Raw genomic sequence first — 26,956 nt, forward strand, 5'->3', positions numbered from 1 at the left:
AATATGCAAAATTATAGATTGGTCTGTCTTAAACTGGTGATGGGTGTATGTGGGAGTAGGGGTGGGAAGGCTTGTCAGTAAAGAAACTGCTTGAGGAATTCAAGTCAATTACAAACTGTCAATATGAGTTATCATTTATAAAAGGTGTCTATTATGTAAAAATCCTTTTTATTCCAGAAAGAATTACTTTGAGCAAACTGTTTCTGCTGCATCCAGGAATTGTTGGCATGAAAATGATGACTAAAAGCTATGTCTAATGACCTGGAACTCAGTCTGATAGTGAAAAACCCAACAGAGTGTAGCGTTTGAATGTCTATTCTCACTATGGGCAGTAACAAAACGGCCAGATCAAAACACCTTAATATTGGTTTGCAAAGCTGTTCTTAAACACAACTTTGAGTTGTGCCAAACTTCTTATCAGAATGGCACCAAGTACCCCCAGTATTTCATCTCTAAACGTTGCTATGATAACTAGAGCTCAGAATCCTTTATTAACAATACATAATTTACAATTGCTTTAAATGATGTATTTGCTTCTGGTTCAGATGAGGTTTTAACCATTATAGAAGAGGACTTTATCTCAGCTTTACACTTTTGCTCATAATTGTCAGGCAAACAGCCTAGCTGAAAACTTGGTACAAGCCACTAAGGGTGCTCATGGCTTATTGCTGGGGAAGTTTGCCAAGAAGACTTGCCAGACTTCTCATCGTTCAACATGGCACTTCATCTTCAACAGCAGGAGTCAATCCTGCTGAATTACAAATGCTTGGCAGCCTCTCAAGACTTGCCTTAACCATTTCCACAGAGATTAGGGCGAGGTCTCATATGAGAAATAATATGTTCTGGATGCTCATCTGTGTGGATTTAATCTTTGGTTATTTCTACCACAAGAGTTAATCTTTGTTAGGAAATACAGCATTGAATAATAATTTTTTGCTACTCTAATTTAGTTCCCTAGGCTGTGTCAAACAGTACTGAGGGTTAAAGGGCAAGTGTGTGTTGTCCCACTGATGAATGATCAGTGTGCGCTACAGATGATGATTTGATTTGACCAAACAGAACCATGGCAAGCATCCTACCACATCCCTTGCTCTTTTGCAGCAATGATTTCCAGGGACTCACTGAAGAGCTAAAGAGAAACAACACTTTTCCTGGAACCATTGTAATTGCTGGTGTTTCTGTGGCTTCTAGTGTAATGCAGAAGTGTTAGGTAAAATGTTGCTTCCTTTTGGGTCAAAAATAAGACCACCAAATGACAGAAGGTTGGGGGAAAGATATTAGGGAATGGATGAGATTTAGGAAATGGGTGGGTTCAAGTTTCTTTTTGTCCCCCGTGGTCGATGATAACCTGTTTTGGACCAATGAATTTTACTTCTATATATGCTTCTCCTTTTTTCTGGTGATCAGAACCCAAATCAGTGAATATATGGTACAAACAGAAGAATATCTCACTTTGATATGAAGCTAATGTGGCTCGATGAGCACAGCTGAATCTAAAGACAGATGTGTTCTGTAAAGCTAGCATTTACAGATTTGGTGCATGTTCACCTCTTAGTAAGTTATGCTTTCCCAGTTTATTTGGGGCTTATTGATAGTCCACTAATATCCATACTGGTTATTAAACCATTAAAATGCTCTCATAGCTATTAATTAATAACCTCTATTCAAGTCTCCGCAGTGTTTCTACCATCATCCTAATCTTGATTACTATGAGAGATGTGTGTGTGTGTGTGTGTGTGTGTGTGTGTGTGTGTATTTGAGATATAATTAATAGATAACATTATATGAGTTTCAGGGGTACAACATGATTTAATATTTGCACATACTGCAAAATGATCACACTCAGTCTAGTTAACATCCATTGCCATAGACAGTTACAGATTTTTTTCTTTGTGATAAAAACTTTCAAATATACAATATTATTAGCTATAGTCACTATGCTATACATTACATCCCCATGACTTACTCGTTTTATAACTGGAAGTTTGTATTTTTTTGACTCCCCTTACCCATTTTATACCCTCCCCCTCTGCTCACCTCTGGCAACTACCTAATTTATTTTCTGTATCTATAAATTCCACTGTTATTTTAAATTCTACATATAAGTGAGATGATACCCTCTTCATCTGTCTGAGTGATTTCACTTAGCATAATGTTCTCGAGTTCCATCCAAGTTGTCTCAAATGGCAAGATTTCCTTCTTTTTTATGGTTGAATAATATTCCATTACATAGACACATCACATTTTCTTTATCCATTCATCCATTGATGGACATTTAGGTGGCTTCCATACGTGGCTATTGTAAATAATGCTGCAGTGAACATGGGACGCATATTTCCTTTCAAGACAGTGTTTTTATTTCCTTCAGATAAATACCTAGAAGTGAAATTCCTGGATCATATGGTAGTTCTATTTTTAATTTTTTAAGGAAACTTCATATTGTTTTCCATAATGGCCCCACCAACAGCACACAAAGATTTTCTTTTCTCCACTTCTTCTCCAATGTTTGTTATCTCTTGTATTTTTGATAATAGCCATTGTAACAGGTGTGAGGTGATATCTCATTGTGACTGATTTCCCTGATGTTGAACACCTTCTCAAGTACCTGTTGGCCATCTGTTTGTCTTCCTTGGGAAAATGTCTGTTCAGAACCTTGGCCCAGTTTTAAATCATGTTAGTTTTTCTTGGTTGTTTTTGAGTTGTGTGAGTTCTTTGTATATTTTGGATATTAACCCTTTATCAGATACAGGGTTTGCAAATATTTTCTCCCATTCATTAGGTTGCCTTTTCATTTTGTTAATGGTTTTCTTTGCTGTGCAGAAACTTTTTAGTTTTATGTAGTCCCACTTGTTTATTTTTGCATATGTTGCCTTTGCTTTTGGTGTCAGACCCAAAAAATCATTGGCAAGACTGATGTCAAAGGGCTTACCACCTATGTTTCCCTCTAGAAGTTAGATGGTTTCAAGTCTTACATGTATGTCTTTAATCCATCTTTGAGTTCATTTTTATGTAGAGTGTAAGGTAGTGGTTCAGTTTCATTCTTTTGCATGTGGCTGTCCAGGTTTCCTAATATCATTTATTGAAAAGACTGTCCTTTCCCCTTTCATATTCTTGGCTCCTTTATTGCAAATTAGTTGACCATATAAGCATGGCTTTATTTCTGGGCTCTCTATTCTGTTCCCTTGACCTATGTTGTTTTAATGAAATATCATACTGGTTTGCTTACTATAGTTTCGTAATATAGTTTGAGATCCTGAAGTTTGATGCCTCCAGCTTTGTTCTTTCTTGAGATTGCTTTGGCTATTAATACTTTTTTAAGGATAAGATACAAATAAATATATCTGCACATTTTAAATCTTTCTTATTGGCCTTTAAAAATACAATGTATTCTACTACCACTGCTACCAGTACTACTGCTACAAATAGCATCATTGATTCATTGATCACTTACTAAGGACTATGCCTAACCCAAAGTATTCTACTTACATTAACTTATTTAATCTGTATGACAATGCTATGAAGCACTATTCTTATTATCTGTGTTTTTACAGACAAGAAAATAGAGGCACTGAGGGATTAAGGAACTTGCTTAAAGTAAAAAAGGTAGGAAGTGACATAACTGAGTCAGCCTACCTAGTCTAGTTTTAAATCCAATACTCTTAACTACTACTCCTGCCAGCCTAATTAAGCAAACATCCTTGACTATTTTAGGTAAAGAGTATTGTATTCTTTTCTAAAATAAACACATAGACTTGCTACTATTATTTGTTTAGATTTGACTTTACTGGAGCCAAGCTTAGCTTTGACATTTGCAGACATGGGTTAGCTTTCATCTCACTGCAAGATATAGGGCAACCTGGTATTTAGTTTACCTACAAAAGGCAGTTAGGAAGCCCTAGAGGAACCTAATTAAAATGCAGCACATTTCCAAGGCACCTATCTTGCTGTGTTGCCATAGAAACAGTGGAAATTTCTGGTCATTGACCTTTAAGGGAAATTGAGGATACATTTTCATAAGGTTCATAAGAGAAGCTACCCCAGTATATTAACTTATAGTGGCAGGACAAATTTGGAAATCCCCTATGCAATCCTACCTGAATTAGAAGTATATTGTATCAGCAAAATTCATTAGAGGCTCAAACTCAGGCTTTTTTGAAGAAACATTTTTTTAACTACTTCCAATATACCATCTGTGTTATTGGTTTTAAAATAATCAAATATAGTGCTCTTGTAACACAGAAACATTAAAGGAAATCTTAGATAATTATACAAGAAACATCAGAACCAATATCATATTTCAAAATAGTTTGTATTACATCTATTCTGCTTTTGGAGTCTTTAAATCTAGGTTTACTCAAATAATAAAATGCAGCATTACTGTATCAAAAAGATACACCTCGAAAATAAGAGTTTATTATAAAATATTATGTTAATACTATTTAAAAATAGAAATTCTTAATTCTTGCCCTTTCTGGTTTATTCATATGTAAATTCAGACATTATATTACTAAGTATGTATAATTGAAAATCTTATATGATATGTTTAAATATATACTTCGTATGTGTATGTATATATACATACACATATATATATCCATTTGACAGAAGGCAAGTGCCCATGATTCAACAGAAAAAATGAGGAAGTTTTCCTTACTATAGACTGTTTTTACTATATTAACATTTTTACTTTCCACCTAAAATGAATAACTTAGTCTATTGTCATGCTATGCATAGTTTAATTATAAGGAAATGTCAGTCAGGGGGAATTGGGGCTAGCTAATTTCTCCTAGAATTAGAAATATATCTCCAGATATACGAGTATCACTTATTCTAGACATAGACATCTGAAGAAAAATAGAAATATTCTAAATTATATGTAGAAAAGCTAGGCCACTACCCCATTCCCTAAACTTCTGCAAGGTTCTTTTACATAACTGTATGTCCTCGCTCGGAGAGACAATGGGGGCTAGGGGAGAACACAGACTCTGGCCCTATATGGATTGGGACTCCTGGTTCTCCCACTTACTAGCCATGTGGCTGTGAGAAAGTTACTTAGTCCACAGGAACCTCAATTTGCTCAAGTATAAAATGAGGATGATAATGGAACTTCTTAGGGTTGTTTTGAGAATTAAATGAGCTAATATTGATAAATCATGTATCTATATTTGGCACGGTAATAAAAAATATATTTTGTCTTCCAATGCCAGGGACAGAGCTCACAGGGAAATGCCATCCCTGTTGCACTCCTGTCCAAGACAGAAAGAATGCAGTCAGATGACTCATCCCAGATAACAACAGAGTACTGTCAGTACAATGGAAGAGGAGTCTATAGTTTGCAGTTAGGAAAATGTTTTTCTTTCTCAGTATGGATATAGACAGCACTATCTCTGAGAATTAATGGTTGCCCTTGAGGGGTGTGTGTGTGTGTGTGTGTGTGTGTGTGTGTTGAATCCAATAGTTGCCTAATGCATGAGCCAGAAAGATGAGTAAACATATTTTGCACCTCACACTAGGGGAGAGATTTTTGAAAACCCAATTTATAAGGCCAAACCACATATTAGATTGTTATGTTGCCATTTGGGTGCCAAAGCCCACCTGCACTTGTTTTGTTAAAGCCCCCATGGAGTCATATGAGGCTGAATAACTCAAACTTGAGGGAATGATATCTGCAGAATAAACCTAGAACCAGACTAACCCTCAGGCTACCTGTCAGGTGGATGCCTCAGCAGTGGATATGAGATAACCTTCCTGAAAAGGCTTGTGTGCCTTATACAACTTTTTGTTTAAGTGCTTGGCACAAGATAACCACTGCTGGTGTGTATTAGTACGAGAATACTTTTTGAACAAAGATATTTTAATTTTCCAAGTTGTTTTCCTAATTAGGAATACTCATTAATGTACCGAAATAAAACAAGAAGCCTATCACTTTTTCCAGTTTAAGACTACACAGACAGTTTAACACTCATCGCGGTCCCTTTCCAATGAGACAAAAAAGGAAGTTTCTATGGTGATCATGCTTATAGTCATTGCAGTCATTCCTCTTTCTTTCCTTGCCAATGCCCAATATACACCAAATTACTCACAATTACATACAAACTGCCTTGCACCTCTGAATCTTCTTAAAATTATACTTTTACTGGTGACTTTAAAAAGTAACTGCTATTTTTCTCCTGAATAATTAAAAGGATAAACCAAATAAATTTTCAATTAATTTATGTAGGGTTTTCATAGTTAAAATTACTGTCAGCACCCGTGGAGAGTTAATGAATCTCCCAAAGAGAAAAACCATCCCCAAAAAAGTATCCTGAAATTCATATATTCAAAATTTAAAAGAATTCAAGAGATTTTTATAAATCTAGAGAATTAACATTTTTTTCCGTTAATTGTGTTCCCTATGCTGAATTTTCATCTCCGTGACTTATTTATTTGATAACTCAAAGTTTGGACCTCATAATCTCTTTTATCTGTTTCACCCATTCCCTTACCTACCTCCCCTCTGGCAGCCACCAGTTTGTTCTCTGTATTTATGAATCTGTATTTTTGTTGTTTCTTCATTTACTTGTTTGTTTTTAGATTCTGCATATAAGTAATATCAGATGGTATTTGTCTTTCTCTTACTTCACTTAGCATAACACCCTCCAGGTCCCTCCATGTTGACACAAATGGCAAGAGCTCATCCTTTTTTGATAACTGAGTAATACTCCACATGCCACATTTTCTTTATCAATTCATCTGTCAAAGAATACTTGGAGTACTTCCATATCTTAGCCATTGTAAATAATGCTGTAATAAACATAGAGGAGCATATATCTTTTTGAATTGGTGGGTTCCCCCCCTTTTGGATAATTAAGCAGTAGTAGTGGAATTACTAAATCATATGGTATTTCTTCTATTTTTAATTTTTTTGAAAAAATTCCATACTGTTTTCTAGACTGGCTGAACTAATTTTCATTCCCGCCAACAGTGCACAGGTGTTCCTTTTTCTTCATATCCTCACCAACACTGTATTTCTTGTCTTTTTGATTCTAGCCATTCTGACAGGTGTCAGGTAATATTGTGGTTTTGATTTACATTTCCCTGATGATGAGTGATGTTGAACATCTTTTCATGGGTCTGTTGGCCATCTATACGTCTTCTTTGGAAAATGTCTATTCAAGTCCTCTGCTCGTTTTTTTATTGCAATTTTTTTTATTGTATAAATTCTTTATATATTTTTGACATTAGCCCCTTATCAGATATATCATTTGCAAATATCTTCTCCCATTCAGTAGGCTGCCTTTTAATTTTGTTGATAGCTTCCTTCACTCTGCAAAGCTTTTTATTTTGGTATAGTCTCAATAGTTTATTTTTTCTTTTGTTGCCCTTGCCTGAGGAAATTGGTCCAAAAATATATTGCTAAGACCAGTAATAGATTACTGCCTATGTTTACTTCCAGAAGTTTTATGGTTTCAGGTCTTATATTCTAGTCTTTAGTCCATTTTGAATTTCTTTTTGTATATGTTGTAAGACAGTGGTCTAGTTTTGTCAACACTATTAAAGGGACAGTTTTTTCCCCGTTATATATTCTTATCTCCTTTCTCATAGGTTGACTATATAAGCATGGGTTTATTTCTGGGGTGTCTATTCTAGTCCATTGATCTATTTGTCTGTTTTTGTGCCATACCATACTGTTGTTATTATTATAGTTTTGTAATATAGCTTGAAATCAGGGAGCATTATTCTTCCAGCTTTGTTCTTATTTCTCAAGATTGCTTTGGCTATTGAGTCATTTGTGTTCCATAAACATCTAACGCTTCTTTGTTCTAGTTCTGTGAAAAATGCCACTGGCATTTTGATGGGAATTGTATTGAATCTGTAGAGGGCTTTGGGTAGTATGGACATTTTAACAACATTAATTCTTCCAATTCGTGAGCACAATATATCTTTCCATTTATTTCTGTAATGTTTAATTTCTTTCCTCATTGACTTAAAGTTTTCAGAGTACAGTCTTTCATCTCCTCAGTTAAATTTATGTCTAAGTATTTTATTTTTTGGGTGCATTTATAAATGAGATTGTTTTCCCAATTTCTCACTCTGCTACTTTGTTATTAGTATATAGAAATGCAACAGATTTCTGTAAATAATTTTGTATCCTGCAATTGTACTGAATTTATCAGTTCTAGTAGGATTTTTTTTTTTTTTTTGGTGGAGTCTTTAGTGTTTTCTACATATAGTATCATGTCATCTGCAAATAGTGAAAGTTTTACTTCTTATCAATTTGTATGCCTTTTATTTTTCTTGTCTGATTGCTGCAGCTAGAACTTCCAGTACCATGCTGAATAGAAGTGGTGGGTGGACATCCTTGTCTTGTTCTTGATCTTAGGGGAAAAGCCGTCCATTTTTCACAACTGAGTATGATGTTAGCTGTGGGTTTTTCACATATGGACTTTATTATGTTGAAATATGTTCCCTCTAGGCCTGCTTTACAGAGGGTTTTTAGCATGAATAGATGTTATATTTTATCAAATGCTTTTTCTGAATTTATTGAGATGATCATATGGTTATCCTAGCTTTTATTAATGTGATGTATCACACTGATTGATTAGCAGATACTGAACCACCCTGCATCCCTGGAATAAATCACAATTTATTGTGGCAAATGATTTTGTAATGTATTGCCAAATTCTGTTTGCTAATACTGTATTCAGGATTTTACATCTATGTTCATCAGAGATATTGGCCTGCGGTTTCTTTTTTTGCAGTGTCTTTGTCTGGTTTTGGTATGAGGATAATGCTGGCCTCACAGAATGAACTTAGAAGCGTTCCTTCCTCTTTTTTTTTTGGAATAGTTTGAGAAGAACAGTTATTAGCTCTTCTTTAAATATTTGGTAGAATTCCTCTGTTAAGTTATCTGATCCTGGACTTTTGTTTGTTGGGAGTTTTTGATTACTAATTCAATTTCATTGCTGGTGGTCATTTTTTTTTTCAAATTTTCTATTTCTCCCTGATTCAGTTCTGAAAGATATATTTCTAGGACTTTATCCATTTAAATTGACATTTCTTAAGGTAATGGTTTGGTAGTTTCCAGAAATGTTTAAAGGCATTTCCAAGGGTGATAGATGGGGGGATTTGCTTAAAAAATAAATAAATGCTGGGTTAACAAAGTTAACCAGATTCTTTGAGAGCCTTAAGGTGCTAATATGTTTTATTAATACTTGAAGTAGACATAGTCAAAATCATTTCTTAAACTTACTGTTCCATGGACCCCGTTTTTTCTGTATAGCCTCTTAAGACACCACCGCATGTCGGGACATACTTTGGGTAGTGTTGCTTCAGTGAATTAAGAGTAAAGGGTTAATGATCCATCTTGTCTGCTTACTTCTTCTAAAATTCCTTCTCCTTCAAATGGCTGTCAAGAACTTTAATTGTGTCAGTTCTCAGTTCATATTATTATAAGCATGATTTTATTATTAAAGTGAGATGGGATTAAAAATATTTGTAATGAGATAACATTTTAATCTTCACCATTTATATATAAACACAAGTTAATAAAACACATCACAAAACAGTAAAACTTCATAGTTAATATTTATAGGTGCATAGTTTCATGCTCACATGTTTTTAGGTATTGTATATATTAACAAATTGCACAACACATCATTATTTTTAAACAGAAATAATCATTGAAAGACACCTAGAAATCTTATAATATATGATAGTAAATCACAACTTCTCAATAACAGCAACAAAAAATAGTGAAGATTTAGAAATAAGTGGTAGTCACTTAGGTGTTTTAATTTAACATTTTAGATTTGAAGCCACAATATCCACACAGCACACTAGGACCCTGCTACCATATAATCACTTCAGTGAGAGGGAAGCACTGAAATGCTGACTAGGGGCAGGTACAGAGAACTTCAATCACTGCTGATGGAAGAGTTTAAAATACACTGTAAAAACTTTGAGAAAATGTCATGGCTGGGTATGTTGGAACTGAGTACTTGTACAGGATGGAACATCTGTCAGTAGGTCTCAAGAAACTGGGAGCAAAAGTATTTCTTAGGCTTCGGGTTCATAGTCTTGATACCCTTCCTAATATGAAGAAAATCAAAGAAAACATGCAGTATTATTAGTTTTAGTCATAGTAATGAAGGATTAGGGTGAATGAGATCGGACATGGCTCACTACCTTGAATGAAGGTTATACTCACAACAGCTGTGCAACTATTCAGTTATACACAATGTAATTTCATTTTTAATAGTTTTGTCTGCCTGTCAAATATAAAAGTGAATTATGCTGCTCAGAGTTCACGTATCTGAATTTTACTCTCAGGTGACATTTAACAATCATATGTTCTAGTCCTGTAGGACAAGTTAGTTTGTCTATCTTGCTCCCAGTTTCCTCAACTGTACATTTTGAGAGCCAAATCAAGTGGCTTAAAAAGCCTCTTCCAGGGGCGCCTGGGTGGCACAGCGGTTAAGCATCTGCCTTCGGCTCAGGGCGTGATCCCGGCGTTATGGGATCGAGCCCCACATCAGGCTCCTCCGCTATGAGCCTGCTTCTTCCTCTCCCACTCCCCCTGCTTGTGTTCCCTCTCTCACTGGCTGTCTCTATCTCTGTTGAATAAATAAAATCTTTAAAAAAAAAAAAAAAAGCCTCTTCCAGGGCTAAGATCCTCTAATTTTTAAAAGGAGACAAAGACATTTAAAGACAAGTGACATTTTCTCTCCTTTTGCTCTCTCAACAAAAATCTCTTCTTCATCCATGGCTTCAATTATTACTTTTATTCTAACCCCCCCTCCCCATACAATATATGGATAGCATCCACAATAAAAATATTAAAGATCTTAGCTAAAGTGGTCAGATTAGTCCTAAACAACAACTCTAATTAGGATCTTGCTTTAAAATGAACAAATGTACCTTCAATAACTAAAGTTGCTTTCTGGGTATAGTACAAACTTAAATGGAAATGTTCTTCTAGTATTCTACAAATTGTCTTTGACCCATATCTGCAGCCTTAATCTGTCAACTAGTCTCTCTAACCTCAAATCTTATTTATTTATTTATTTATATTTTATTTTTATTATGTTCAGTAAGCCATTGTATAGCACATAATTAGTTTTTGTTGTGGTGTTCAATGATTCATTAATTAAGTATAACACCCAGTGCTCATCACAACACATGCCCTCCTCAATACTCATCACCCTGTTATGCCCTCCACCCACCCTCCTCCCCTCTGAAACCCTCAGATTGTTTCCCGGGGTCCATAGTCTCTCATGGTTCATCTCCCTCTCTGATTTCTCCCCCTTTGGATTTTCTTCTCTTCCCCTGTGGTCCTCCGTGGTATTGCTTATGTTCCACATATGAGTGGAAACCATGTGATAATTGTCTTTCATTGCTTGACTTCTTTCACTTAACATCACTTACTGTTCCTCAGACACATCCTTATGCATGTTTAGACACGCATGCCTTTGCTTCTGATATTACCTTGTGCTAGGATGTCTTCCTTTCAGTTTGGCCTATCATATCTCCCATCCCCTCCCACACGGATCAACACCAACTCTTCTATAAAACTCCTGATCACTCTAACCAGATCCTGTAGAACATTATACTTTTTTGTGTGTCTTGAATATTTTTGCCTCTGTGATGCCTGATACATAAAAGACAGTCAATAATGTTTAAAGGAATCATCATGAATAAATGGAGTAAATTTGTATTTGTTTTTATCTAATCTATTAGAATGTAAACTCCTTGTGTACTGATATTATCAATTAATCTTTCGTACTTTCTGTCATATCTAGCATTGTGCTCTGCATAAATATTAATATGCCTTTAACTGATGCCATGAAGAATATATAACCTAACTACAAAGACATTTTAACTTAATTTTTAATTAATAGTAATTTCTTGTTAATAATCACATCTTTTTGATGTCTGATGCCGGTATCAGGGTAACACTCCTCATGGAATTAGGTGGGGAGTAATCTTTCCTCTTTTTTGGGGGGAAGAGAAATTAATTGGCATTAATTGGCATTAATAGTTATTATTCCTTAAATGTTTGGTAGAATTCATCAGTGAAGCTGTCTGGTCCTGAGATTTTCTTTGTAGGTAGATTCTTTTTAAACAATAATCCAGTCTCTTTACTTTGTTATAGGTCTATTCAGATTTTTTATTTCTCCTTGAGTCAGCTTCATTCATCTAAAAGTATTTTTAAATTTTACTTAAGATACATTTTCTATTAAAGAAACTTATTTTCAAATTAAAATTAATCATCAAAAGGCTAGATTGAAGTACATCAGTTGCTGCAAACCATGCATTTGTCATATTTCTACTCTATATTTTTTGTGGGTAACTTTTATTTTACCATGCAAATACCTTGCTGGAAATGTATGGCAAATAATAATTACTTTAGGCATTCAGTTGATTTCTCTAACTTTCCATTTGGGGGATTTATTTTAGAAAGTAAGGTTTTTAATAAGATATTTTTCTAATGCAGGGATCAGCAAACACTTTCTGTAAAGGGTCATTAAATACATATATTAGGTTGTGTGAACCACAGAGTATCTCTGATGCTTTTTTTTTTTTTTTTTTAAACAACCCTTTATAAATGTAAAAACCACTTTTAGCCTTCAGGTTGTCTGCACAATATATATTCTGGATTTGGCCAATTTGTCCCTCTAGAGAGTAAATCACTTTCACTACGGATAAATGGAAGGAAAATCTGACAATGACAGATTTTTGGTACTGCTTATTAAAAAGACCCAACTTGAACTCCTGAAGTTTATTTTCAGAGTTGTGGGTATATAAAATTTTACCTCAGAAGGCATTTCATATGCCTCATTGTCAGGATCAACCGGCATATCTTCCAGAATTCCTTCCTGTGGGCCTCCTTCTTCACTCTAAATGGGAAGCACAAAAGGAATATGATGAGGTACCAGTTTTTACTTTTTAAAAATTAAGCACGCTTTAAAAACATCTTATATATAATACTGGTAAGAATGTTGTAAAAGTGGAACTCCTTAATATTACTGCTGGCATTCTAAACTATATAGTACCTTTGCAGAAATATTGTAGTGGTATGTGTTGTTAACACTAAAAATGTACAAATTTTTTGCCCAAGTAATTTACTGCACAGGAAGTAGTCCAAAGCTATTGTCCAAAGATGTTTTTCACAGCATCAATGACAGCGGTAAAAGAAATTGTTAACTTAAATGTTCAACAGAAGATGAAAAATTTAGAAAATTATAATTAATCTATTCAACAGATTATGAAGATATGTATTTACTAGGGCATGAGAATTATATAACAAAATGAGAACCTATTTATAATAGCATGTTTAGAAAGATATAGAGTTGTGTATCCTATGGACATAACCAATGTATTATTCAGATGTAAAGCTAAAAAGATTGAAGAAAATCCAACAAAATATTAAAGCACTTTTTATTGGGTAACTTTTTTGTAAATTATATAACCATTTATAATGTAAAAGCATACGTATTTTATAATTTATTTTTAAATGCTGGCAAAGAAATTATTTTCTAAAATTTCAAAATTGAAACTATATAAACTGTATAAATAATATATTAACTATATATATATGTATATATATATATATCACTAGAGAGAAAGAAAGAGAAAGAAAATCAAATACATTATCCACAAATTTCCCAGATCTCTCTCCTTAGAAATAAGATACCATAAAACTCGAACTCATGTCTTTACTAGTATCCTTCATTAAATACCTTTTGTTGCTTTGCATTTATTCCAGTGAAGATCACTGAAAATTGAAAAAGCAGAGAGGCAATGGGAGCCTAAAATGGACTTACTCAGAGATCGAATACTTCCTCAGCCAATGTAGTTGATGTTTAAAAATATGCCTGATGTAAGTAATTGCCTGTCAGTCACTTTCATGATGAAGACAGGAGGAGCTGAGAGATGAAGAAATGGCTCCCCATGTGAAAAGTCAAACTAAAGCTCACGCTTACGTTAGCTGGGCTGAGAAGTTTATAAATCCTCTTCTCCTGCCCAACTCCCTTTTTATAAACCAAAAAAGACCAAGTTATATATAAATAAAAAATAAACACTCCCCAGAATACCTTACTTATAAATGTGGAATAAAGATACTGTTTCCGTAGTGTTTCACCTCTTAGGAAAGTCAAGAATATAGGTTCTCTTGTATAGTGGTTAGACATGAGGTCTGTAGCATCATAAGACTTGAGTTCAAATATTAGTTTCTCTAGATTCTAGATTTTTTAAACAGAAGTACAATTAACATATAGTGTTTTATTAGTTTCAGGTGTACAATATAATGATTCAACAATTCTATACAATACCTTACTCAGTGCTTACCATGATGAGTGTAATCACCATCTGTCACCAAACAACGTTATTATAATCTTATTGACTATGTGCCCTATGTACTATTCATCTTTGTGACTTATTTATAACTGGATGTTTATACTCTTTTTTTTTTTTTTTTTAAGATTCTATTTATTTACCTGACAGAGACAGCCAGCGAGAGAGGGAACACAAGCAGGGGGAGTGGGAGAGGAAGAAGCAGGCTCACAGCGGAGGAGCCCGACGTGGGGCTCGATCCCACAACGCCGGGATCACGCCCTGAGCCGAAGGCAGATGCTTAACCGCTGTGCCACCCAGGCGCCCCTGGATGTTTATACTCTTAATCCCCTTTAATTCACCCATTCCCCCACCCACCTTCCTCTGGCTACCACCTATTCTCTGAATTTCAGTCTGTCTCTTTGTTCGTTTCTCTTATTTCTTAGATTCCACATATGAATGAAATTATTGGTATTTGTCTTTCTCTGACTTATTTAACTTAGCATTATACACTCTAGCTCTTAGAAGTGTTGTTGTAAATGGCAGCATTGTGTTCTTTTTTGTAATACTCCATTGTGTGTGTGTAAATACACCACACCTTCTTTATCCATTCATTTTACAATGGACACTTAAGTTGCTTCCATATGTTGGCTATTGTAAATAATGCTGCAATAAACATAGGGGTCCCTATATCTTTTCAAACTAGTGTTGTTTTCTTTGGGTAAATACCCAGTAGTGGAATCATGGGGTCATATGGTATTTCTATTTTTAATTTTTTGAGGAAACTCCATACTGTTTTCCAGACTGGCTGCACTAATTTTCATTTCCGCCAACAGTGTACAAGGTTTCTTTTTCCTCCACACCCTCACCAATACTTGTTATTTCTTGTCTTTTTTATTCCAGCCATTCTGAAAAGTATTAGGTAATATCTCATTATGGTTTTGCTTTGCATTTCCCTGATGATTAGTAATGTTGAGCATCTTTTCATGTGTCTGTTGGCCATCTGTCTGTCTTCTTTGGAAGATGTCTAACAGGTCCTTTACCCATTTTTTTTTTTATTGCACTGTTTTTATATTGTCTAAGTTCTTTATATATTTTGGATATTAACCCCCTATTGTATATATCATTTGCAAGTATCTTCTCCCATTCAGTATGTTGCCTTTTTGATAGTGCAAAAGCTTTTCATTTTTGTGTAGTATCAATAGTTTGTTTTTGCTTTTGCGTCTGTTGCCTAAGGAGACATATCTAAAAAAGTGTTTCTATGGCTGATGTCAAGGAAATTATTGCCTATGTTTTCTTTTAGGAGTTTTATGGTTTCAGGTCTCACATTTAGGTCTTTAATCCATTTTGAGTTTATTTTTGTGTATGGTGTATGAAAGTGGTCCAGTTTCATTGTTTTGCATGTAGCTATCCAGTTTTCCCAATACCATTTATTGAAGAGACTGTCTTTCCCCATTGTATATTCTTGCATCCTTTGTTGTAGAGTAATTGACCATGTAAGGATGGGCTTAGGTCTGGGTTCTCTATTCTTTTTGATTTATCTATGTGTCTATTTTTGTGCCAATACCATACTGTTTTGATTACTAAAGCTTTGTAGTATATCTTGAAATCTGGGAAGGTGATACCTTCAGCTTTGTTCTTCCTCAAGATTGCTTTGCTGTTTGGGGTCTTTTGTGGTTCCATACAAACTTAAAAATTCTTTATTCTATTTCTGTGAAAAATGCCATTGGTATTTTGATAGGGATTGTACTGAATCTGTAGAGGGCTCTGGGTAGTATGCACATTTTTACAGTATGAATTCTTCTATGAGCATGAATATCTTTCCATGTATTTGTGTCATCATCAATGTCTTTCCTCAATGTTTTACAGTTTTCAGAGGGCAGGTCTTTCACCTTCTTAAGTTTATTCCTAGGTATTTAATTCTGTTTAGTGCAATTGTAAACAGGACTGTTAATTTCTCTGTCTACAACTTTGTTATTAGTATATAGAAATGCAACAGATTTCTGTACATAATTTTGTATCCTGCAGCTGTACTGAATTCATTTATCAGTTCTAATAGGTATTTCTTTTGGTGGAGTCTTTAAGGTTTTCTAGATGTAGTATCGTGTCATCTGCAAATAGTGAAAGTTTTACTTATCAGTTTGTATGCTTTTTATGTTTCTTGTCTGATTGTTGCAGCTAGAACTTCCAGTACCATGCTGAACAGAAGTGGTAGGTGGACATCTTTGTCTTGTTCTTGGTCTTAGGGGAAAAGCTGTCAGTTTTTCACCATTAAGTATGATATTAGCTGAGGGATTTTCACATATGTACTTTATTATGTTGAAGTATGTTCCCTCTAAGCCTAACTTTGTTGAGAGTTTTTTTTTTTTTTTTTTTTTTTTTTTTTTATCATGAATGGATGTTGTCCTTTGTCAATGTTTTTTTGGCATCTATTGAGATGATCGTATGGTTGCTATCCTTTCTCCTGTTAATATGTATTATACTGATTGATTTGCAAATATTGAACCAGTCTTGCATCCCTGGGATAAATCCCAGTTTATTGTGCTGAATGATTTTTGTTAATGTATTGTCAAATTCTGTTTCCTAATTTGTTAAAGATTTTACTTATTTATATGCGAGACCATGCGAGAGAGAGAGAGAGAACACACACGAGAATAGCAGGGGGAGAGGCAGAGGGTGAAGAGAAGCCGGCTCCCCACTGATTAGGGAGCCTGACACAGGGCTCAATCCCAGGACTCTGGGATTGTGACCTGAGCTGAAGGCAGGTGCTTAACCGACTTAGCCACCCAGGTGTCCCCTGTTTGCTAATATATTATTGAAGATTTTACATCTATGTTTATCAGAGATATTGGCCTGTAGTTTTTTTCTTTTCTTTTTTTTTTTTTTTTGCACTGGTTTTGGTATCACGGCAATGCTGGCCTTGTAGAATGAATTTGGAAGTTTTCCTCCTCCTCTCTTTCTCCCTCTTCTTCTTCTTTTTCCTGAATACTTTCAGAAGAATAGTTATTAACTCTTTAAATGTTTGGTATGCACCTATGAAGCCATCTTGTCCTGAGCTTTTGTTGGGAGTTGTTAATTACTGATTCAGTTTCATTGCTAGTAATTACTCTGTTCAAATTTTCTATTTATTCCTGGTTCAGTTTTAGAAGATGATATTTTACTAGAAATTTATCTAGTTCTTTTAGGTTTTCCAATTTGTCCTATAATTTTTCATAATATTCACCTATAGCTTCTGTATTGTTATGGTATTATTATTTCTCCTCCTTCACTTCTAATTTCATTTGAGTACTTTCTTTTTTCTTGATGAGTCTGGCTAAAGGTTTATCAACTTTGTTGATTTTTTTGTTTGTTTTAACTTTGTTGAACTTTACAAAGAACCAGATCTTTGTCTCACTGATCTTTACTATTAGTTTGTCTAGTCTCTTTCATTTATTTCTGCTATAATCTTTATTATTCCTTTCTTTATACTAGATTTGGGCTTTGTTTGTTCTTCTTTTCTAGCTCCTTTAGATACAAGGTTGGGTTGTTTCAGATTTTTCTTGTTTCTTAAGGTAGGCCTATGTTGCCCTAAACTTTGAAATCCTTTTGCTGCATCGAAAGATTTTGGACTACTGTGTTTTCATTTTCATTTGTCTCCATTTATTTTATTTTTCCTCTTTGATCTTGGTAGATCCATTCATTGTTTGGTAGCATGTTGTTTAACCTCAATGATTTGTGGGTTTTTTCAGATTTTTCTGTAATTGATTTCTAGTTTCATACCATTATAGTCAGAAAAGATATATATTTTCATTCTTCTTGAATTTATTGAGACTTGTTTGGTGGCCTAACATGAGATCTATTCTGCTATCCTGGAGAATGTTTTCATGAGCACTTGAAAAGAATGTGTTTTCTTCTATTTTTAGATGGACTGTTTTATATATATAATGTATGTATGTATATGTTAGATCCATCTTTGTCTAACGTGTTGTTCAAAACCACTGTTTCCTTGTTAACTTTCTGCCTGACCCATCCATTGATGTAAGTGTAATATTAAAGAACCCTACTACTACTGTATTACTGCCAGTCCTCCTTTTACGTCTGTTAATAGTTGCTTTACGTATTTAGGTGCTCCCATGTTGAGCACATAGATATTTACAATTGCCTTATTCTCCTCCCTTTTTCATTACGTAGTTCCCTTCTTTGTCTCTTACTACAGTCTTTGTTTTAAAATCTATTTTGTCCGATAAGTATTACTACTCCAGATTTTTTGTTTCCATTTCCATTCTCATGGTAAATGTTTTTCTGTTTCTTCAGTGTCTCTTTAGGTGTGAAGTGAGTATCTTGTAGACTGCATATAGACGGGTCTTGTATTCTATCTGTTCAATCACCCTGTGTCTTTTGATTGGAGCATTTAGACCATTTACATTTAAAGTAATTATTGAGAGGTATGTACTTACTGCCATTTTGTGATTTATTTTATCGTTGTTTTTGTCATTCTTCTCTGCTCCTTTCTTCTCTTGCTCTCTTCCCTTTTGATGGCTTGCTTTAGTGTTATGCCTGGAATCCTTTCTTTTTTTGTGTGCATTTAAGTTCATGATTGGTGATTACCTTTAGGTTCAGATATAACATCTTAGGCTCATATATAGCATCAATATAACCCAGTCTCTATTAAGTTGATGGTCAGTTAAGTTTGAACACATTCTAAGAGCACTAAATTTTTATAACACCTCCCCCCCCCCCCAGTTTTTGTGTATGTGATGTCATATTTTACATCCTTTTATTTGTGGGTCTCTTGAGTGACTTTTGTAGATATATTTGATTTAAGTGCTTTTGCATTTTAATCTTCATTCTGGTTTACAAATAATTATTCTGCTATCTTTATTACATGTTTGCTTTAACCTGTGTTTTTCTTTCATAATTTTCTTTTAGTTATGGCTCTTTCCATTCAAAGAATTCCTTTTAATGTTTCTTAGAAGGCTGGTTTAGTAGTGATGAACTCCTTCAACTTTTTTTGTCTGGGAAACTCCTTATCTTTCCTTCTATTCTGAATGATAACCTTGCTGAATAGAGTATTCTTGGTTGCAGGTTTCTTTCTTTCTTTTTCTTTCTTTCTTTCTTTCTTTCTTTCTTTCTTTCTTTCTTTCTCTTTTTTTTAAAGATTTTGTTTATTTATTTGACAGAGAGAGACAGCAAGAGAGGGAATACAAGTAGGGGGAGTGGGAGAGGAAGAAGCAGGCTCCTAGCGGAGAAGCCTGATGTGGGGCTCCATCCCAGAACGCCGGGATCACGCCCTGAGCCAAAGGCAGGCGCTTAACAACTGCGCCACCCAGGCGCCCCTGCAGGTTTCTTTCTTTCAGCACTTTGCATATATCATGCCACTCTCTTCTGGCCTGCAAAGCTTCTGCTGAAAAATCAGCTGATAGCCTTATGTGGTTTCCTTGTATGTAACTGTTTTCTCCTCTCTTGCTGCTTTTAAAATTCTCTGATTATAACTGTTTTCTTGCCATTTTAATATTTTTGCCTTGGTGTGGACCTCCTTGGTTAATCTTGTTAGTTCTCTGTATTTCCTGAATCTGAATGTTTGTCTCTTTCCCCAGATTAGGAAAGTTTTCATCTATTATTTCTTCAAATAATTTTTTGCTTCTTTCTCTGTTCTCCTTCTGATATACCTATAATGCAAATGTTATTATACTTGAAATTGCTGAATTTCCTCAACCTGTTTTTTTTTTTTTTTTTGAGTGAGTGAGTGGGGGAGGAGGGGGAGGGAGAGAGAATCTTAAACAGGTTCCACACCCAGCACAGAGCTTGATATCACAACCCTGAGATCACGACCTCAGCCAAAATCAAGAGTCAGCTGCTTAACTGAGCCACCCAGGTGCCCCATAACCTATTTTCTTTTTGCTGTTTAGCTTGGATTCTTTCCCTTACTCTGTTTTCCAGATAACTGATTAATTCCCTCTAATATATATTTTATTTTAGTTATTGAGCTCTTCATCTCTGACTGGTTCTTTTTTTATATTTTCTATCTTTTTGCTGAAGGTCTCACTGAGACTGTCCACTCTTTTTTCAAGTCCAATGAGTATCCTTGTGACCATTCCTTTGAATTCTCTATCAGGCATATTGCTTATCTTACTTCATTTAGCTCTTTTACTTTGATTTTGTTCTTTCATTTGGAACATAGTCCTCTGTTTCCTTATTTTGTCTCACTCTGTGTTTGTTTCAATGTATTAGGATGGTAGCTACATTCTGTAGCACAATGTCTCCTGGTCAGCAGAACTGGGCATTTCAGGGGTGTCTCCTTTGTGGGCTCTATGTACCCTACTGTTGTGGCTGAGCTACATTTGCCTTCAGTCTAGTCAGCTGCAACGACCCACTTGCTGACTGTGGATGCACCAATCAAGATTTGGTCCTTGTGCTTTTGAGGGGTTTACGGATGCCACAGGCCTTTAGATGTGGCATGTCAGCAGTCAGGCTAGCTGTGTGCACTCTGTCTGCCATAGACACACATGCACCAAACAGCAAAATGCTCTCCTGGTTGGGCTCCTGAAAGGCTTTCAATGGTGGACAAGATTGGCAGTCAGACCCAATTTCTACACATAGTCTGTCTGCCAGGAATGCAGGTGCACCAAAAGGCAAAGCACTATCCCTGCACACCCAGCTGAAAAGCTCCACTGCTGGAACTGTGGGTGTGCTGGTGTTTTGTAGTTTTCTTCCCCTCCTGCCAGGGAAGGAATCACTTTGGAATGGCAACAGCCTTTGCTGGGGCTACTTACAGGGTGTGTTGGGGCAGGAGCTGCTTTGGAGGGATGCCCTGCTAACACAGGTGAGTTAGACAGAGTGGGTCTGCAGAGGAATATGGTGCCAGGCACTTGGTGTTAGCAAGAGAGGCGGAGAATGTTCACACTGATTCTTCTAAGTGTTCAGCTATCTAGTCTGCGAGATAGGAAGATAAATGGTAATCCCTGGCACTTTTGTTTTTGGATAAGTCTCCTCAAGATCCCTGCCCATTCAGCACATGTTCTGAGGCTAGTAAATAACTCTTCTTCATATATATCACAGGTTTTACTTAAGCTGCTGCATCTATGCTTTTTCTCCCCTGGGATATTTACTATGCTGATTCTTTAAGAGCATGGACTCAGGTTCTTATCACTCTCTAGCTCTCCCAGAATTAAGCCTGCTGGTTTTAAAAGTACCTGGAGTTAAGCCCTGCTGATAGTGAAAGCTCACAAAGTATGCCCCACTCCTTTTCAGATCCCAAAGGACTCATCTTCCCAGTGCTAATCCACCATGTCTGGGGTGGGGTTTGATCTCGTTTCTTCTGTTTATGATATTGTCCACCCCCCCAATCCCACTATTTGTGATTAGTCTCACTGGGGGTTTGGTTCCCAACTATCTGTATCTGCCCATCCTACACTCTTGCATGTGGCCTCCTCTTTATTAACTGTGGAAAGTCTGTTCTGCAAGTCTTTTAGATACAGATGTAGCTGTTATCTTGCTGTGTCCATGGGACCAGGTGAGTTCAAGATCTTCCTACTCTGCCGTATCTTCCTGATCTCCCAGATTCTAGATCTTTTGTGATGTTGGGCAACTTTCTTAAGCTTTTTTCTAAGCACCAAATAGCCTTAGTGAAAAAAATGGGGCAGCAGTTCATCTTTTAACTGGGAGGAAAAAAAGACATCATTAATCTACTAGTATTTAGGTAACTTTTAGTGATAGTCAAGTATGAGAAAAGTAAAATAAACCTATTATTAAAAAGAAAACCACAGGCTCAAGACAGAATCACTTGTGTTAAAGACCTATGTCAGTAAACCAAGTCTTACTACCTAACCTAACTACAGTTTTAACACCCCCAAGAATATAAATTTAACCAGCTAAACAAATTTCCTCATCAACACAAGGAGCTAAAGAGCATGACCTTGCCTAAACCAATGCATTCACTATTAATAATTTCCTTCCCCCCACCTTACCTTTCTGCCTTTACAAATCTTTCCTTTTCTGCAGCTTGATGGAACTCCATTCTGTTTGCCTGACTCATGAATCACTGAGTAAAGCTAATTAGTTCTTCAAATTTGCTCAATTGAATTTTGTTTTTTAACAGATTTGGTGGTAGTATTGACAATTAAAGTGACTTCTGACAGCCTTCAAGGACAACAAGAAACAAAGGCACAATGCCTCACCATTCCTTTAGAGTTCATTGTCTTTTTCACCATTTCTGAGGGCCACTGGTGAGTTACTCTCAATTTGAGCTCTATTCTTTCTGTACCGAGCTTCCAATCTAATTGGCTTTACAGTCTTGAGTTAATGGGGGAGTCTAGACTGACAGGAGTCTCTCTAACAACAGAGTGCCAGTCCTCAGCCCTTGTTTCAGTCTGCAATTTCAGTTTGGAATCTCTTCCTCAGTTCCAGCTCCAGTCTCCATTACTGGAGTCTGCTGGTTTAGTCCACATTGGGAATTGCTGGTGGTGCATGTAGGAACTTCCATTGGCAAGTCCACAGTGACTTCTTTAAATCCAGCCCTTGGTTCTATCCTCAGATTCCACATGGAGAACTGCATCTGCCACCAAAAGTTCTCAATTTGTTTGGCACCAGTCCAGAGTCTTCATTCTTTGAGGCCTGCTGGTTTAATCCTTTTCCCAGTATCTAATCTGTGCTTACTGCTGGTGTCCATGGTTCTGTTTCCTTGGTAACTATTGGTTTCTGTTAATGGGCATATGAGGTAAAGGCTAATTGCTAAAGGGAATCTTGGATGCCAAAAAGCTGCAAAAATTGGTGGCATGGGTTGGGCATTTAAGAGCTGTAAGTGACACACCATCTAACTCAGAGACTCCCATGTTAGGATAAGTTGGTTACACAATGGGTGAGATAGACAGACACTAGGTCACCCAAACACTTCAAGAAAGCTGTGCAACCAGGTACACTGTAAAACATGTATAATTCCCACCCCAGCTGCATATCCCTTTTAGATATTAGTTTGGCTCTGAGAAACCCAAAGACTTGGCTAATGGGATCCTTAAATTTGAAGCAGTCAAGCACACCACCTTCCATCATGCCTGCTTATTTCTAAAAACTATAGTCTCAGAACCTGTGAATATCTACAGAAACGGTGAAATTTTACTAAAAACAATCTAGAATTACAATGGCCATTAAGAGGAAAGTTCCAATTAAGTAAGATCATTTAAGGAGTGTACTTGAATGTAAAGCCTTCAAAATTCCAAAAATTGAAATTGAAAATTTCATTACAGAAAAACAGATGAAAATTTTTTAAAAAGATGCAAGAGATAACTAATAGAAAAGACTATAAAACTCAGCAATTCTCACTACTTCCTCTATCCTCTTTTACTTCAATAATCATCCTAGTTCTCTGTCTGAATTGCCTTAACATGACCATAAACAGTTCACCAGGTTAATAACCTTACAGACACCCCCGTTATCTACCTTAGACTGAGGGCCCCCATGTAAGTTTTGCATCATCATATCTGTCTCTTTTAAACACTTTTAAAACACTTTTAAACAACAAGGTCTCTGATTATATTAGAGTGTGATATTTTCTACCTCTAGATGGTATTACTAAAATATGTAAAGAGCTGTTTACTTGGCCTAAAAAAAGCACCTCTAACTTAATTTTTTAGAAAAAAATCTCAGAAATACAATAGAAACTAACACAAATGCTTTTCAGATTCACAAGCCCTGGGACAATATTTGGTATTAAGGGTACTGTCAGGTTGCTGGTTGATGAAAATAAACATACCTTAGACTTATCAACACTGACTATAATGCAAACTTTTTATTCTGCTTAGGTTTACTAATCAAATAGGTTCATGTTAACTCTGTTGCAAAATTTGTCAGAAAAAAACCCTTAAAATTAGATTTTGTCTAATGTTTCAAATCTAAATATAATTAAGAACAAGTAAATTGAATAGGTGTAAATAAAAACGTTTTAGGTGAATTTTAACATAAATCATTTTGGTAACCTGAAACTTTAAAGTTTTGCTAAGCAATGAGTTAAGTTAAATTCATTAAATATCGTTTCCAAATAAAACATTAATCACTGAAAATAGGCTTATTTACTTTTTGCTTACTTTTACAGAAGAATCAAAAATATTTGCACCTACTAGTAAACGTTTTATAACACATTGAGAAATTTTCTATGAAAAAACAAATCATAAAATGTTTCTAGAAATAAAAAGTATAAGTTTGTTAATTCACAGAATGCTAATATAAGAGCATTCATAATTGTTTCTTAGTTAAGGTTACTAAGAGTTGAAAATTCTAATCAATATAGGTAATTAAAACTACTAGAAATAATAAGGAAATCATCTCTGTACAGAAGAAAAGAAAGAAGTTTGCTTTTGGTAAAGGAAGGTATAAGGAATGGAAATACATTCTAGTTAAGGGAAAAGAAAGCAATTTTGGGGAGGGAGGAGTTAAGATGGCGGAGGAGTAGGAGACACCGTTTTCAGCCGGTCCTCCGAGTCGAGCTGGATAGGTACCAGACCAGCCTAAACAACCACGGAACCAGCCTGAGACGCAGGAAGACGCATCTGGATCTCTACAAATGAACATCTCCAGCGCTGAGTATTGAGGTACGAAGCGGGGAGCCATGAAACTGTGCACAGATATCGGAAGATAAACGGAAGGGGGAGGGAGCCGCCGCGTTCAGGCGCCGGGAAGCGGTAGCCACCTGCACGGGGGAGCGGGCGGGGCTCGCGGACGGCACCCGCAAAACAGCAGACTGAGACCGTGAGCCGGGTGCGCGCGCCACCAGGCATCTCGCGGAACCCCGGAATCACGGTGCGCTCACCGGATCCAGACTGAGACCGGGAGCTTCCGGAGCGTGGGCGGCTGGCGGCTGGCGGCGTTAGAAACACAAAGGACAGAGACGCGCCGGCCCTGGAAGTGAGGGCTGGGACCCCGGGTGTGGGGCGCACATCCCGGACGCTGCAGGGTTGAGCAGCACCAACAGAAACAGTTAAAGTGGCCAGAACATTAGTAGAAAACGGGCCGCAATCCCTCAGTTCTGAGACAGAGGCTGAAATTCGGCGGCTGCTGCTCTGACTCTCAGAAGAGGCACAGCAAACCGCCAGGGAAAGCCGCCAGAGAACAAAAGCCTGGAAATACCGGCTCAGGGAGTGCCCATCCCCATCCCCCCTCGCAGGGGACGCCGAGACTCTACCCAAACATGGCTGCCTGAGTATCGGCGCGGCAGGCCCCTCCCCCAGAAGGCAGGCGGAAAAATCAAGAAGCTCACAACCTGGGTGCCTGGGTGGCACAGTCATTGAGCGCCTGCCTTTGGCTTAGGGCGTGATCCCGGCGTTCCGGAAAGGAGTCCCTCATCGGGCTCCTCCGCTGGGAGCCTGCTTCTTCCTCTCCCACTCCCCCTGCTTCTGTTCCCTCTCTCGCTGGTTGGCTGCCACATAAATAAATAAATAAAATCTTTAAAGAAGAAGCCCACATCCCTAAGATCCCTATAAAACAAGGGGCACGGCCTGGGACCCAGTCAATAATTTGGGCTCTGGAAACCCCGCAACCTCTCTTCATCAGAATGACAAGAAGGAGAAGCCCCCCCCCCCCAGCAAAGAAAAGACAGTGATTCTGTGACCTCTGCCACAGAAATAATGGATATGGATGTAACCAAATTATCAGAAATGGAATTCAGAGTAACGATGGTCAAAATGATGAGTAGAATTGAAAAAACTATTAACGAAAAGGTTACTGAGAATATAGAATCCCTAAGGACAGAAATGAGAGCGAATCTGACAGAAATTAAAAATTCTATGAGCCAAATGCAGGCAAAACTAGAGGCTCTGACGGCCAGGGTCGCAGAAGCAGAGGAACAGGTTAGTGAATTGGAGGATGGGTTAATAGAGGAAAAAAATGAAAATAGAAGATGGTCTTAAAAAAATCCACGCCCACGAATGTAGGTTACGGGAGATTACTGACTCAATGAAACGATCCAATGTTAGAATCATCGGCATCCCCGAGGGGGTGGAGAAAAACAGAGGTCTAGAAGAGATATTTGAACAAATTGTAGCTGAAAACTTCCCTAATCTAGCAAGGGAAACAAAAATTCGTGTCCAAGAGGCAGAGAGGACCCCTCCCAAGCTCAACCATGACAAACCTACGCCACGTCACGTCATAGTGCAATTCGCAAATATTAGATGCAAGGATACAGTATTGAAAGCGGCCAGGGCAAAGAAATTTCTCACGTACCAAGGCAAAAGCATCAGAATTACGTCAGACCTGTCTACACAGACCTGGAATGAGAGAAACGGTTGGGGGAGCATATTTAAAGCTCTTTCAGAGAAAAACATGCAGCCAAGGATCCTTTATCCAGCAAGGCTGTCATTCAGAATTGATGGAGAAATAAAGACATTTCAGAATCGCCAGTCACTAACCAATTTCATAACCACGAAACCAGCCCTACAGGAGATATTACGGGGGGTTCTATAAAAGTAAAAAGGCCCCAAGAGTGATACAGAACAGAAAGTCACAGCCAATACAAACAAAGACTTTACTGGCAACATGGCAACATTAAAATCATATCTCTCAGTAATCAGTCTTAATGTAAATGGTTTGAACCATCCCATAAAACGCCACAGGGTTGCAGATTGGATAAAAAGAAATGACCCATCCATTTGCTGTCTACAAGAGACTCATTTCAAAC

General features: G+C 36.7%; 1 protein-coding gene across 4 annotated transcripts in view; it reads right to left on the minus strand.

Moving 5' to 3' along the window:
- Positions 1–1,789: 1,789 nt before the first annotated feature.
- SNCA (synuclein alpha) overlaps positions 1,790–26,956 on the minus strand; it is a 160,866-nt gene continuing 135,699 nt past the window's right edge. For all 4 annotated transcript variants that reach the window (XM_026509722.4, XM_044388082.3, XM_057309748.1 and 1 more), the window contains 2 exons: positions 12,795–12,878; positions 1,790–10,071 (listed from right to left, as the gene is read on the minus strand). In XM_026509722.4, coding sequence (XP_026365507.2) covers positions 10,039–10,071; positions 12,795–12,878 — 117 coding nt within the window. In that variant the 3' untranslated portion in view covers positions 1,790–10,038. The remainder of the gene's footprint in view (positions 10,072–12,794; positions 12,879–26,956) is intronic.

Source organism: Ursus arctos, unplaced genomic scaffold (assembly GCF_023065955.2).
Source record: "Ursus arctos isolate Adak ecotype North America unplaced genomic scaffold, UrsArc2.0 scaffold_9, whole genome shotgun sequence".
Lineage (NCBI taxonomy): Eukaryota > Metazoa > Chordata > Mammalia > Carnivora > Ursidae > Ursus > Ursus arctos.